The 16,103-nt window shown below is 48.7% G+C and overlaps 1 protein-coding gene across 1 annotated transcript in view; it reads left to right on the forward strand.

The window, feature by feature from the left end:
- The window catches only part of CACNA2D3 (calcium voltage-gated channel auxiliary subunit alpha2delta 3), an 858,873-nt gene that overhangs the window by 667,653 nt on the left and 175,117 nt on the right, over positions 1-16,103 (forward strand). The window contains exons 18-23 of the mRNA XM_059389977.1: positions 1,913-1,996; positions 9,432-9,503; positions 9,773-9,834; positions 11,196-11,263; positions 15,242-15,287; positions 15,446-15,543. Of these exons, the coding sequence (XP_059245960.1) occupies positions 1,913-1,996; positions 9,432-9,503; positions 9,773-9,834; positions 11,196-11,263; positions 15,242-15,287; positions 15,446-15,543 (430 nt within the window). The remainder of the gene's footprint in view (positions 1-1,912; positions 1,997-9,431; positions 9,504-9,772; positions 9,835-11,195; positions 11,264-15,241; positions 15,288-15,445; positions 15,544-16,103) is intronic.

The following is a 16,103-nucleotide window of genomic DNA, read 5'->3' on the forward strand; positions in this document are numbered from 1 at the left end:
GGAAGTACTTCTCACCAAAAAACAAAACAAAACAAAACAAAACAAAACAAAATCGAACAACAACAAAAACCATTTTAGACCTAGCATTGTGCCACCCACGAAAGCTCTGCCTTTAATGCCCAGAAGCTGGGGTGTGTGGGCTTCTGGGGGCAACTAGCAGCTCTCAGGAAGGCTCTTACCAAAATGGAGCTTGGAGGCTGTTAGGCAGTTAACAGAGGTCCGAGAGCATCTGACTCTGCCTTCTTGAAGGGATGTGGCAAGTCTTTTAGCATCCTGTGGCCCCTTCCCCATCGCACCTCCTCCCTGTGAGACATGGGTGACAGCTCCACTCGCCTCCTTCTGTTCCTTCCACTCAGCCCCCGCCTGGCTCTCGCAAGGGCTGGAGCTTCCATGAACACACAAAGTTTCCATAACGGGATCCAACTGCAAATCTGCTGTCATTTACGGCGGCCTCTGAGGCAGCCACTTCCCCTCCTCTTTGTCTGCGATGGATCCGATGTCCTAAAACTGACCTTGAACATCTGTGAGTTGGAAAACCTGAGAGAAGGGAGTGGCCAGGTGGCTGACCCAGGTGACCCGAGCCCACTGTCCCCAGTGCAGCCTTCCTGGGTGGGGGCGGGGTGGAGTGGGCACACTCCAGAGGCGTCCCAGGTCTCCCGAAATGCACTTGACAAGAAGAATAAAAGGGCGGGAAAACCACTAGACTCTGTTTGGCCCCACAGTGGCCAAGATCTACCCTGTCTGGCCTCTGTCCCCTTGGTCCTACTGGAGGCCCATTCAGATCTGTGTGGTTCAGCATCTCGGCAGTGACCTTCTCCTTCACAACAATGTGCCTTTAGCACCTGTGTCCACAGCAGCCAAGCAGCGTCCAAAATAGTAACCTGTGCTTTGGGGGTCTGAAAACACAATGACACTGTCCCTTCTCAAATCTTACCAATTCAATCCAAAGACGACCAACTTAGGGACCGAAAAAGAAAAAAACTGTACATACGTAGGTATTTTTTCCAATATGCCATTGGCTGTAGCTTATGAACTTAAAAGGGGCTGCTTATCTTCAGCCCGCAGTAGAGGGCAGACTTTCCTACATTATAAACATCCCAACCACCAGCATTAAAGGCCCTGAGACACAGGAACGTCCAAACATACACCTGTCCCGTGGATAAAATGGTAGTCTTGTGGGGTGACTAACACCAGTGATTTAGGGTGAAAAAAGAAAAACCACTCTCCCAGTTCTTAAGACACTTAGGAGCTTTTCTAGAGAAATGCCCTCATGGCCCTTAAATCTGGCAGTGACTCCCAGCACCCACATCCACTCTGGGCACAGAGGCCGTACTCAGTTCAGTCCTGCTGCGGCCTGTGTGATAGCAAGTAGTAGGCTCCGTGTGTCTACAAAATGTCACCAGGATGTTGAGCCCAACTGCGGAGACCAGTGCTTTTTGTTTCCTTGCCGAAGGGTATGGCATGGGTTTGAGACTGGATTGGGGGGTGGGGGACAAAGGGATAGCACGACATATTTGGTAAACTGTGAAAAGCCCTTTCCTGGGTCACAGAGGGATGGCTTTTAAAACTTCGGGGCAGAGGAGGAGCTCCCCTATTCCACAAAGGTGCCATCCAGGCAGGGGAAATCTTCGCTTTGCTTCTGGTGGATTCGGAGGCAACAAGTCCAGTAGGTAAATTCACATCCAGGAACATCAGCTCGTTATCCTCCCCAGCTCGGGCCAACTGGCCTGGGCTTTGCTGCTTTTACAGTCCGTCGGATTGTACCCCGCTGGGTGCTCTCCAGTGTCTCTTCACTCTGTCCCCAACCAAGAACCAGGGCTTGGGGAGGTACAGGCTGTCCTGGCCGATGATTCATGGAAATTTTTTTTTCTTTTCTTTTTTTTTCTTTTTCTTTATCTTCTCTTGCTGCCAGTACGAAGAAGGGAAAAAGCGAAGGAAACCTAACTACAGTAGCGTTGACCTCTCTGAGGTGGAGTGGGAAGACCGGGACGATGTGGTAAGTGACTTGATTTCTGAGCCCGGTGAGGCGGGAGCACTCCAGGGGACCCACTTCTATACCTGGTGGCCACCTGAGCAGCTGGCCGAGCCCCTCCTCTCCCCCTCCCCCAGGACACCTGGACCCCAGAGGGATGTGAAGACAATGGGCTCTTCTCATGGCATTGGGAGTTTATAAGTCTCCTGCTGGCTGGGACGGTTATGGCTCAGCCAGCCACCTGCCTGCTTTGCGCCGTCGGCCGACACCATTCCCTGCCGGGTTCTGATCCCTTCTGCTGTGGCTTCATCCAGACCCTTCCTCAGTGCAGTTTAAGGGATCTGCCACCTCAGGGGAGCCTGGCCCGAGCCCGGCTGGGCAGCAGAAGGCTGTGCCCACCATCCAGTCAAGGCCAGACGAACTTGCCAGGATGCCATGGGCACAACCCTTGCTTTCAGAGAGTCGCTCAGGACCCCTCTGCATGGATGGCGGTCTGTGTCCTGGGCTGTCCCCCTTCCGGCCACACTGCGAGGGCACACTCGCTCCTTCCCCACCCAGACTCAGCCTTCGGCACTGTATCAAAAGCCTTCCTCCTGCCCATGACTTAACCCCATCCGTCTCCTTGTTATTTCCTCAATAAATCAGCTTTGTTCGACATGGCTGACTTTGCGTGAATGTAGGCAGACTGTCCTTAATTAAATGGTCACTTCCCGTGAGTTCCTGCCTGGATCCTTGCTCTTGACTTTCTCTGTGGTCCGCCCATGCCAGGACCACAGCTCTCTGCCCGCATCCTCCCTGACGTGTCCTGGGGGTCCTTTCTTCAGTTTGACCGCGGAGAGAGCCGGGGCTCTTTCGCTCAGTCTGTCCTGCTTTCCAAAGAGTTGTTGAGGGGAACCATTTGGACTCCCCAGCTGGGTTCTCTTGCTGTCATTCTCTTCTCTTTGGGTCCTGTGCTCCCTGGACGTCTCAGCTAGCGTAAATCTTGGCGTTTCTTCCTGGCCTGTAAAAGGCAAGAAGCATATCTGAGAAGTGTAGCTGATTTCCTTCATCTGTACTAGGACTCTTGGAACTCAAGTTCAGACAAAATAACTACTGTTTGGTAAAAAAACAACTCCCTCACCTGCCCTCTTTCCCCACCTGCTGGTGGCCTGACGTCGGGTCAGCTCAATGACCTGGGAGGGTTTTTACATCTTGTTCCTTAAACAGGGTCATCAGGGTCTTTTGGTTGTGCCACGCCCCGTGTCCATGCACTCCCCTTTCCCCCTGCTCTGACCGAGAAGCAGGCTGGCGCAGCTGGGAGGGGCGCTGCCGGGGCATTAGCCCGCCTGGGTTCCAATACCATGATGGCAATCTGCTGCCTGTTGGTCTCAAGCACACAGTTATTCTCTCTGTGCCCCAATTTTGGTTTTGGTCCTTCTTTTCCCAGTAAAGTGAGGATGATGATGATCCTACGTACATCGGACCTGTTGTGACTCTTAAATGTGTTAACATGCTGAAAGATGAAAATGCCTGTCCACCACAGTGTGGACATGGGGAGTGTCTGTGACCGTGGCCGGTCTCTGTACTATTCTCATCAGCATTCATCCTCGGGTAACCCGTTCACGAATGAATGCTCCCCATGGTTTTGCAGCTGCTAAATTGTCTCGTGAGGGTCTGAAGGGGGGTGTTCCACTGTTTTCCTTTCTCTTCCATCTTCACTCTATCAGTTGCTTTATTTTGACTCCACTGGACCTTTTGGTTTCCTTTCCCAGAAGGCTGGAACCTTGTCGTCAGCATGCCTCCCTCTCCCTTCATTCCATCCATTTGGATCAATAGGGGAGGGAAACTGCTTTACGCTCATCCTCACGTCGGAGCCCTCACATCATGTTGCTGGAAGAGATTTATGGCTTGGCTCACTCTCACCATTGCCGGCACGCTAGTGAATTTTCGAGGAGCTAGTATCTCCTTTTATTAATGGTGGCTTCCTTGCTCTAACCTCTTTTCTCATCGGAGCTGCGAGCATCGGATTCCCAGCCTCTTACATGTTCTTCACCTCCATCCAACTCCCAGCACTGGGTTTTCCGTGTCCACCTGCAGAGTTCCCACATCTCCTGCAAGTTCACTGCTCTTGCTCCACTCCAGCTGGTCTCTCGTGGTCTCTCTGGTTTGGGTCTCTTGTCTTACTTCCTTGAGGAACATGGTACACTCCACGTGTGAATTCCTTCACCTCCAACACATCTGGGGAAGGTCGCCGTTTCTCTCCTAGAGATTTGCACTCGCTTGACTGGAGAATACTGGAACCTACACAGAGAAGCTTTGTAACATTGACATGTCATCCCACATGCCCATGTGTGCACCACTGGGGTTGGCATGTAAGTGACAGAAGGCAGGCTTTGGGTCAAGATCTAGGAAAGACTGTGAAGCAGAGCCTGCCCAGCTGCAGAGAACTCCTTGGAAGGAGCTTCCTACTTCTCTTGGCAGCCCGGCTCTTGTTGAATGTAATGATGGTATTTATAACATAGACCCTGTGTCCTTCCAAAAAAGATGTGAGGTCACAAATACTATTAAAACATGTGCAAAATAGACTGGCTAAAATTAGAATCTTAAAAAGAGGGAGAAAAATTAGAAGCCGTTTAGAGGTGTATGAACAGGACATCTGGGCCAGTCTCCAGGCGACTTAGGCATCACATCAAAATACAATGAGTAAGGAGGCTCTTTGGAAACCCAGAAGCCAGGAAGGGAACCCGAGACACCCAGAGCCTGACCTGAATCACCAGTGTTGGTCACCTCTGGGAAGGAAAAAAATCTTTTAAAATGGAGTTTATCCTTTGGTTATAAATTCCTACAGATGGTTGAAGGACTTAAGGATGGCACCTTTCTTCCTTCTTTTACCTTTTAGTCATTCCTAAAACTTTCCACTGTGAACATGATTATTTCTGTGAAAAAAACAAAAACAAAAACAAAAATCAGAAAAACCCCACAAATGTAGATAATCATAACTGATGTAGCGAGTCCTTCCTATATGCCAGCACTGTTCCTGGTGCTATGTGTGGAGGAACTTGCTGAGTCTACACAGCAGTTTTACAAAGTCAGTGTTACTGCTGTCCTCATCTTGCTGTAAGGAAACTGAGGCAGAGAATGGATTGGTCCACGGGCATGGCGTGTGGATTCCAACCCAGGCCACCTGGCTCCAAAGCTCTTGATCAACTTTGTTATGCCATTGAGTCCAGGAGTCCTTAAAGACTCTGTGTCAGTGCCCTCACAGCATTCCCACAGCACCCTCCCCTGAGGGGTGCGGCCGAAATAGGGAGTCCTTGCAACCAGCTGCTGAGCAAATGCTCGCCATGGGGTGGCGCTGTAAACACCCACCCCAGTTGGCCTCGGCCCCCTGAAACCCCTTCTGCTGCCCTGTGAGCCTTTTCTGCAGCTCTCCAGTCAACTCACATTTTGCCTTCCCCGCGATGATTCTGTGGAAAATTTCCTTCGAGTCTTTTCTTTCTAAAGCTCCATAAACCTCTTCTCCTGGGGTAAACTGATGGGAACTTGCCCCATTAGTCTGTTCTTCTTCACATCCACTCCAGTGTCTCTGCAGCTCATGCTTGAGCCCTGGGTGGCCAGACCGAGTGCAGCTCCCCCACCCCCCGCCCTCGACACAGAGAGAGAGAGAAAGAGAGAGAGAGAGAGAGGATTTTGATTTTGTTGTACGGATACTCTGTGCCCGAGTCTGTTTTCATATCCTGGTTAAACGCTTGCTTGGAAATGACAGACCTGTTTATCTCCTGCTTCTCCCTTCCCCTTTCATGTCTTGGCTTGACCCACATAGCTTGGTCTTGGGGGCCTGGAAGTGGGTGCCACCTGCGCCCCAGGAAAGGTGAGGCTCATGTTCTGATGTGGAGAGCAAACCACTGTCAGCAGAACCAGAGATCATTACACACTTATGCGTAAAACCCAAGGCGGCCAGTGACCCTCTGGGGGAGAGCTTCCTTAACGAGCTTGAGCACAGGAGGAAGAGCCGGAGGCTGTGATGGAACCAGAAGCGTGACCAGCAGCTTGTCATGGGGGTGCTCTGAATGGTCCTCGAGGCTGTTGCAGCTCTGGGGTGTGGGCGAGAGAGAGACAGTCTCACTGGGCGCTCCACAGAAACACATCCGATCTGGATAACGCAGGACCCAGGAGAAGGAGGGTGTTCCCAGAGAGGCCGGGGAGCTGATCACCATCCCCAGAAAACTATTTCTAACCAAAGAGGTTAAATAAATCTTTCTTTTATCAACCCCACTGTGGCGAGAGCTGCTTTAATGTCCGCTGCATTATCACGCTTGCATCAGATGGGGAGAAATAAAGGCGTATTGTTGATGTTTTACTTTGCTCTCCTTTGGCGCTGTGAAGTTGAACATTGGCACGTGTGATTTTTTTACTGACTACGTAATATGCTAACATTGGGGCACACCCACACTTGCTTGGGAATATTCCTCCGCCAGGCCATTTTCATTTCTCCAGGGACTCACTGCTGTAATCCAGGTCGTGGAAATTCGAGGGCCATTTGGCTAGTTCTGAAGAGCACCATCGGTCTTTGCCCTTCCTGGCCTGGTGGGGACCGCGAGCTTCAAGACTCCTTCCCTATTCTGGTCTCTGCTCTGGGTCCCTCCGCCATCTTGTCTTATAAACTGACCCCTGGGGCAGTGTTGCCACTGACTGGCCATAGTGTTTGGGGCAAGTTGCTCCCCTTCTCAAACCTCAGTTTCCTCCAATGGAAAAGTGACATTTCTAGATTGTTCTGGTCTCATGGTGCTGTATTCTCACCCCACAGTCTGTTGAAAAGGCGCAAAATCCCCCTTTCCTCCTGTGATCACGAGGTCAGAAACTACCTTCCTCTCAGCCCCAGTTCACAAAACCCAGAGCTTGTAGGAAAGTTAAAACCTAAGACTGTTGTCTAGTCAAATTTAAAACCTTTTCTTTCATTAAAAAAAAAAAATCCAGAAATAACAATACATTCTTTTTTGTGTTCATGCTGTACCATTGTTATATTAATGCTTTAAATTTGTCTAAATGCGTTCTCTCCTGATTTGGGAAGCAAAACTAACAGCACGGGCTTCAGGGGCAGAGAGCCTGTGTGACTATAGGCAGGTTTCATAACTCTGTGCCTCAGTTTCTCCACTTGTAAAATAAGGAAAATGATGCCTTATTTTGAGGGTTTTAAAACCTGTGTCTGGCACATTGTAAAAGCTCAAAAGATGGTATCTGTCCATATTATCTGGGCTTTATAAGACCGATCAACACAGTTGCATAGCACCTGACACGATCCCTGGGGTCTGGGAGTCCTCGCTCAGGACACTTTTGATGGAATGAATGAAAAGGAGGAAATGGAGCCACGGAGTGGTCACGGAACAAGGGTGTCATGGGTAAGACTTGGGTCTTGACACCCTGGGTTATTTCTCTTTGGTGGCCTGCCTCACCCACAGGGGGTGAGGAGCAGCAGTTTTAATGCAGGAGTTGGGGGGAGGTCACAAAGTCCATGACTGGTCCATGAGCAGCACTTACAAGCCATGAAATCTATTGAAAGAGGAGACAGCGGAGAGCATCACAGAGGAAGATCTATTTCTCATGTGCCTTAGAGTCGAAGTTTGAAGAGTGTTGGTTTAGAGCATGGGCCTCCGTGTCAAGCAAACTCGAGCTTGAATCCTGGTCTGGCATTTGAAGTGGGGGAGGGCGGTAGTGATGATGAGGGTGGTGGGGACGATGGTGGGGACAGCTAACATCTACTGAGTGCTTAGGGTGGATGAGGCACTCTTCTAAATATCAGCTCATCTACTTCTCACAACAGCTCTTGTGACACCCGTGCTATCAGTAGTTCCATTTTGCAGAGAAGGAAACTGAGGCATAGAGAGAGTAAGTGATTCTTTCATAAGCTCTGGCTGCAGAGTCCTTCACTACAGCACTGTCCTGCCCCACATGTAGGTGGTTAGTAAGTGTAGTCCAAAAGAGAAAGACTGGACTCGTCAGTGACCCTGGCCTTGGAGCCGCCCAGCCCTCACCCCCCCTCCCCCGCCACCAGCCCTCACCACCCCCCCATGCTGCTTGTTTGGTGCTACTGGGAGTTGGGGGCGGGGTGGTACGGACTCTCTGAGAAGCTTACCTAATCTCCGACCCGCCTGGGGAATGTGAGAGGGGAAGGTCCCAAATGGCTTTAGGCAGGCACCAGAAAGAGGAAAAATGAAAACCATGTTCAAGATAAATCGAGCCGTTCTTAAAAGTTAGAAAGTAGACTTAATTAGGACCAGCTCTCCCCATCCAAAACCACAAAAGTTAAAATGGGAAAATATTTCCAGAAATGCCCATTATGTGTTGTTAAAAAATATCTAGAGTAAAATATATGTTTTATTTTATACATGCCTCCAGCTAAAAATTATGCTTTTTTACTCTCTCTCTCCCTCTCTCACAGAAGATGGGAATGTGAACCCAAATCTAGACGGCCCCGAATCAAATTTAGGTTGCTTGCAAGCTTTGCAGTTTTCTATCGGCCAGATCTTAGTCAAGCTCCTCAGAAGAGAGGAGAGGGAAGAGGATGGGGGGGGGGGGCGGGCAGGGAAAGCCATGGGGCTGGGAAAGAGCCTTTCCCAACAGGCTGTGGCCTGTCAGCATTTGCTCCTCCTCCACTCACTGGCATCCTCCTCGTCTCCCATTGGTGCCCATGACGGCCCATCTCTCATCACGGCGTCTGCGGTCCATCTCTGAAGCCCACAGAAGGGCCGCATGTAATTAGAAGAGGTCAGCCAGGGAAGAGGGGAGGGCACGAGGCTTGGTGTCCCTAGATGGAACCTCCAAAACTCAATTACCGGGTCCCCCCGCCTCGGCTGCCTGTTGCTGTAAAGCAAGACTGTTAACCTCACCGGATTTCTCCAGGAGCATCTGAAGATGCTTCGTGCTATAGAAAGCGAGTCCCTGTCTTCCAGGTGGTTGGTCTTTAAGAAAGCAAAGAAGAGAAAAGAAAAACTTACTGTGTAGGAAAACACCTTTGACTTGGTACTGTTTTGAAAAATGATTTCTTCATGACAAATGAATACCCTTTTTGGAAAATGTGACTTGTCCCAGAGATGTTCTTGCTTCTAGAGTGTTTTCACGCTGGGGGGGTGGGGGAGCTCGGTTCCCGGACCCTCAGGCTTCATCCACATCATGGGTTCTGCCCTGAGGTTCCCAGGAGCACCCCCAAATGGAAGTTGACAGTCATTTATTGTTGTTAGCCTCTCTCCCCCGGCAGGGCAGCTGGATGTTTATTCTGCAGGAACCATGTTTCAGAGGACTGAGCCCAGCATGCTGACTTGGAGCCATTGTGCCCACCCTTTGGTGGGGACACAACCCAGCCCTGTCATAGCTCTGTTTTGCACAAACCACCAAAGTGTCCCCCAAGCTGGAGGACACAAGATGTCCAGATAACATGCAACTGGGGGAAGAGCTAATACCGAACTTTCTTTGATCATTTTAGTTAAGAAATGCCATGGTAAACCGGAAGACTGGGAAGTTCTCCATGGAGGTGAAGAAGACAGTGGACAAAGGGGTACATTTTTTTTTTTTCTCAAACCTTCTTGCCTCTTAATTTAAAACAACCCACTGTGAAAAATGAGCTTTGAAAGCTCTATCTGGAATAAATATCTTTCGCTGAGATCATTTTTCTCTTGTCTTTACTTATCTCAAATGAGATTCATGTAGTACTGTTAACCTGATCATAGTGTGTCCATTTGTTTTTATTTTTTTCTGAAAGCTTCACCTCGCAGACTAACCGTATTTTCTTCTCTCTACGACTTTTTTTTTTTTTTTTCAATCTAGAAACGGGTTTTGGTGATGACAAATGACTACTATTATACAGACATCAAGGGTACTCCTTTCAGGTAGAGCTGACCATAATACATGGACATTCCATCAGATCCATCAGTTGTGTTTGTACAAAACCTGCTGACGCTCTCAGAGCTCATCATCTGAAGATAACCAAACACCCTGCCGAAAGGCTGGAAAGAGTGAGGAAGGGGCTTTTCCCAGGCTGCTTTTGTTTCTGTTTTCCAGAAGGGGGAAGACGGTTCAGGCTCACCTAGGAGAACTCACTCGATTGGTCATGGCTTTTGCATCTCATTATCAAGCAAGTCAGCTTTGGGGGTTCCAGCTAAGGGTGGAGTGGGGGCATTCAGAGGGTTGCCAGGTCCTTAAACCATCTGGCTCACTTGCTGCCCAGTGAGGTCCATTTCACCTTTTATTTCCATGATCAAGCAAGCAAGCCTGTGCACGAGGAGGTAGCATACCCATCCCTCCATGTTGTGCGTCCATTTTAATTTCTCCAAACTGTCCTTCTGTGCCTGTCTACCTCTGGATCCTGTTACCGCTCTGTGACTGTCCTGAAAGATGGCTTGGCCTCATTGCCTGCTTTCAGACATGCATGTGGCCTCCTAAAGGCTCCTGCTACGATGCCCTTAGTCCTGTCCTGTAACACTTATTTAAGAAGTTATTTCTGTGGGGCTGCTTCACTCCCGAACTGATGCCTCACAGAGCTGAGGAGAGAAAGAATTTCCTGACTCTCGATGAATCAGAAAAATAAATTAGGGCATTGTGTTGTCGTAGACTGCCAGGGATCCTGAGTTTGATTCCATTTGGAAGCAGAGTAGTCGAGGGAACCCATGACCGCTAAGTGGGTTTGTCACACGAAGAGACTATGTTTCCAAAATACATTCTCTTCCTTTAGAAAGGAGCTTAAATCAAGCCCAACAGAAGGGCCAGGGGAGCATCTATTAGACTAGAAGCCCTGAACACGATAATGTGGCCACACCCTAGTGTTGGGAAAGTTTTCATTTCGTCCTAGAGAGGGGATTCATTTTCCCCAGTCGTAAACTCTAGGGTCTGGAAAGCCCCATGTGAGGCTGACTGGGAGGCAGGAGCGCATAAGGTAGTGGTGAAGAGTAGGGCACTTGGTTCTCCCAAGGGCATCTGAGAGAAGCGTGAGCAGTTAGTCGCATCTCTGAAAATGCATGTGGGCAGCCAAGGGCTGCCGGCGCGTCCAGGAAGACATGGCTTTGAAGCAGCTGATTGAACCTCAGAAAAACCAACACCAATGATAACCAGTGGGGTTTTGAAAGTAAACTGTTGGGACAGTTGTTGGCAGAACGTGAGATGGAAATGTGAACATGGAAAATAAAAAGTGAAATCGCAAGTCTATTCCAGTCGATGCCATGGGTTTCAAGGTCTGTTTTGTCTCTCTGCACAGCTTAGGTGTGGCGCTCTCCAGAGGTCACGGGAAATACTTCTTCCGAGGGAATGTGACCATTGAAGAAGGTAAGATGCCGTCTTGACCTGTCTTATCCTTCCGTCCTGGCCATTTCACTCAACTAACTGTCCACTTGATGGGAGCTTGCCTTCCAGATGGTGGGACACCCCAACCCCCAACTCGTGGTGGTCTTCCTGATGATTTCATTTCTTTCTCTTTTGCTTCAATTCACAAAACTGCTGAACCAACCCAGGGTATTATCCACCGACTATATTCTTCCTAGGCATAAAAATCGCTCTCAAGAAAAATACAAAATAGTGTAAAAATTCAAGCCCAGGGAGAATAGCATGGAAACAAAGGTATGCAAGCCTTAGTCTCCTACACGGCTGAGCCACAAATCTTGTTTCTGCTTGAAGCAGTTCAAGTCCAAAGGGAAATAGGATCATTTGGATGATATACACAGGTCCGAAGGAATAAAGAACATTTTGAGATTCCCAAATCCTCTTGTCTTCATAAAGCTCAGGCACATCTAAACTCCCAACAAGTGGTAGCTGTTGTTCTAGTATTTTAAACTTTAAAACCACTGTCATGCCCGCAGTGTCCTTTGCCATAAGCCAGTAACTCAGTGCCTCAGAGAAGGGACCTTCCCTGGTATCACTGGCTCACGGGGAGGGTGAAGCTGACCTCTGAAAGTCTCTGCTCCCTGAGTGGCCCCAGTAAGTCACTCACCCAGTGTGGGTGTTAGATTTTATATCTCCACGAAGAGGAGCAAGACCAGACCAGGGCTCTTCCTGAGTGTCCCCAGAAAGTATGGCCAAGAGCAGGAAGGTCGGTTATGAGCCAGTTTTAATTAGTTAGACCTGGTTACAAGTGCATGGGGTGAACTTCCAGAAGCTAGACCCTCTCGGGGCTTACTCTGATGATGTAGTGGAGAATGAAGAGATTGGCACTCCCTGAGATGCCAAGTTCCACAGCCAGCTTTCTGGGGTACTGCCAACCAGTGTGCATTGTTTTACAGGTGTTAGTTTTTGTCTCCCAATAATCATAAGGTCTTAAGGACAAGGAAGGAGATTGAAAGGTTTTGTTGTGCCCACTAATCCATCACGTGGTATCTCTTCCCAGAGACTAGAAAGAGGGAGCAGGTAGATTTGTTACCTGGGCAAGATACTCAACAAGATGTGTTCTCAGAAATCTTTTTTTTTTTTTTTTAACTTCTAGAATTTTCTGGATGAACGAGCCGTGTGTAGCTCATGTGAGCCATGTGTAGCTCTGCAGATATCACTGCCCATGTGGCCAGAAAATTCATGTCTGAGCTATCTGAGGTCAAGCTGAGGAAACAGCTCATAATCAAAACAATAAAAGAGAGATTACTAGTGGACTGTTGGCTTCTCATGCATCCATTCCCTTAGCCAATCCTCAATACACAGGCCTGCCTCTCTCTCTCTGTCTCTCCCCGCCTCACCGCCACACACATTGTTTCACACTGTCGTTTGAGTCATTCTTCATTCACTCTCTTTTACGCTGCTCTATAGCTGTTATCCTGAGAGGTCGCAGAAAGAATTTCAGAACTCATTGTAGTCACCATGTTAGAAATTGGTTTGAATCCCAGCAAGGAGAAGAGTATCTGGTTTTCCATACCAGCGAGCTCAGATCTTCCTCCGTCGGTCTTCTCTCAGTCCTGACAACCTGGAGGAGCCGGACCTGAGAAAGCAGCTTTCCCTTGGACTATCTGATCGAGGCTCTTGTTCTCATAAGGGCCACAGCACCATCATTGGTCTGCTCTGTTCTGGGGAAAAGTTAGGCTTTCCTGGGGATGGCAGCCACACTTCTGTAGGATCTTCTGTAACGAACAGTACCCCACAGAATGTGGGCATTCTCAGCATGGTTTGCCATCGTATGTACTACAGAGATGGTCAAAAAGCAGTCAGATTGCTGACAGTGTAAGGAGTTGCTACTAAAGCTGCAACTACTAAAGGTATGGGCTGCAGTCTACTTGCTGAAATTGTTTATCTTCCGAATCTCTTTGACACTTTGTATCATATATATGTACATATATATATGTATATATGTGTAATGGTATACATATGTGTGTATATGTATGGTGTGTATATATATATGATATGTGTTTGTGTATATATATGTGTGTGTATATATGTATATACACTGTTACATATGTATATACATATATATATCATTATATATATATATATAGAGAGAGAGAGAGAGAGAGAGCATAGTAGTTCAGTGAATTAGAGCTTATGTCATTATTGTCTGCATTATCAGTCATCAGTAGATGTCGTATCAGGAGAACCAAAATCAGAGGTGAACGGCTTAGAGAAAAATTCCATTTCCTCGGTTCCCTGGGAACTCAGAGAGGAAACAATCAGAAAGATCTCCCTTCTGGGGATTCATCTGTAGGACCTATGAAACAGAGCCAGAGAGGGCTTTGTGGATGAGAACAGGTGCTAGAGAAATTCATAGAGTTGACATCATTAACCCAATATTCCAGGAAGGTAAGACCTCAGGGCCTTTGCACTGGTTATTCCTTCTGTAGAGCTCTCCCTCCCAGTTATCTGTATGGCTCTGTCTCTCACCTCCTTCAGGTCTTTGCTTAAAAGTCCGTTTCTCACTGAAGCCTTTCCTGACTACCCTACTTAAAAGGGAAATTCTTTCTCCTTTATTTCCTATCTCTGGCTTGGCTCTTTTCCTTCACAGCTCCCATCACTAACTGATACGCTATGTATTTTAATCTTATTTGTGTATCTCTTCCCACCACTAGAAGACAAATACCATGAGGGTGGTGATTTTGTTGTGTTCACGGCTGTAGTCTCAGGGCCTAGAACAGCATCCAGCATACATTTGATGCTGGGAGGGAAGGCGGGAAAGGGAGCAGGCAGGGAGAAAGGGAAGAAAGGATGGACAGAGGCAGGCAGGGATTTCTGCGTAGATTACCCTGGGGACTCATCACTGTCCCACTTAACCCTCTCACGGAGTCCATGGGTTAGGCTCTATAATCCCCAACTTCTGACTAATCGAACTGAAAGAGTTGAAATGACACCCCCAAAATCATTCAGCCAGTGGGTGTTGGAGCCAGGAAATGACACTTGGCTCCCATATGATGATATTCTGTCCAATGTGTTCCCTCCTTCCTATAAAATCAGGCAGGAGTGTGCAATCTTAGGTCTGGTGTTTTGCTATTTATGTTATACATTTGTATTTGAGGAGGAAATTGGCATACCGTGGGCCATTTGGGAAACCCTGACTCCCTCCAACAGGCTGTACGCACCATCCAAGTTCCCGCAGTCATTACTCAGAAGTGTGCGTCTGCCGATGAACCTTCAAAGTGATTTCACGTGAAGCTATAATGAAAGAAAGTGATTCCACAGAGTTAGAGTGGTCTAGAATGTTCTGTTAAAAACTCCCCAATTCCCTGCAAACCCCAGTGGTCCCAGCTACCTTTGTGGACCCATGGCTCATTTTTACTTAGGATCCTGTAACAACTAGCAATGTTTCCTGGTCAAAACCAGTTGAGTCTTGGCAATTTCCTATCGTTCAACCTATCGTTTTGCCCTCACAACCACCCAAGCAGTTAGGGACTTTGATTATTCCTGTTTTGCACATGAAGAAACTTGCACATGTGGAAAAACAAAGTAACCTGCTGACCTCACGCCTGAGTTAAGCGGCCCAGCCCAGCTCCCTGCACGGGCTGGGCGGGGCTCCAGCATCAGTGTTTGCACCATCATACTAAGCTCGTCTCCTGGACTCGCTGGTGTATTGTGCGTTCACAGAGTTCAGCCTTTCCTGGGTTACTCCGCCTGGGAAGGCTCCAGGTGGTGGGCGAGGGAGATGGAAGCGGGGAGAGAGTTCCGCGTCCTTTCCTTTGTTTGGAGTCCCGCCTGCAGAGCCGGATCTCTTTGGGGTTGATGCCTACTCATCACCGCTCGGCGGCCAGTCCCTCAAACACTTGAAGCACAAGAGAAGATAAGGGCTGTCGGTGACCCATGCAGGTGGTCCTTACTCATTAACCCTTTCTCCTTGATCTCCAGGCCTGCATGACTTAGAACACCCTGACGTGTCCTTGGCAGATGAATGGTAAGCACTAAACCACCCTTCATCAGCACGGGTGTTGCTTGCCGTCTTTGATTTCGAGTCCTCTGTACCCCCTTCCAAACCCTCCTGGCTCAAAGGCAAAGGAAGGTGATGTAGCAAATCCTCCTGTGTTCTTGTTTTGGCCCCTGTCATGGCCTTAGGTCCTACTGCAACACTGACCTACACCCGGAGCACCGTCATCTGTCTCAATTAGAAGCTATTAAGCTCTACCTCAAAGGCAAAGAACCTCTGCTCCAATGTGAGTGTGCTTTTAACACGTCCTGTCTGGGTATGCAGCCGTAGTAGGAGGGCGGTGCTCAAAACCACACTTCCCCTCAGCTTTATCAGCCCCATCAGAGCCACCCAAATGTCCGCTTCCTGTAGGAACAGGAGGAAGAGCGAGGGCTCCTGAAAGTTACACAGAACCCCCAATCCTAGTCCAACCCTTCGCATTGGATTTGTCCCTCTACTGGACCATTTTAGTCGAGCACCTGAGTAGCATAGAAATGTTATCACTGGGAAGGAACTGTGAATATGTACTCCGTTATTTTACAAATGAGAGATGAGGGCAGGAAATAGGACTCCTCTCGGGCCATACTCTAGGTCTGGTTCTCTCTGGAGCGGGATCACCACGTTGAGGTGTTGCCTCCCAAGGCATATAGGCTGCTGCCTGTGCTCCTACCAAAGGCCCTTGAGGGCACTCACTTGAGTCAGGAATGGCCTGTGGCTGGTGCAGAGGGGTCAGGGAGAGAGCAGCCATCCTGACACTCATCGAGTGTGCGAGCAGCCCCTGGACGGGCAGATGACTTCCAGCAGCTA

This window comes from Mustela nigripes, chromosome 2 (assembly GCF_022355385.1).
Source record: "Mustela nigripes isolate SB6536 chromosome 2, MUSNIG.SB6536, whole genome shotgun sequence".
Classification (NCBI taxonomy): domain Eukaryota; kingdom Metazoa; phylum Chordata; class Mammalia; order Carnivora; family Mustelidae; genus Mustela; species Mustela nigripes.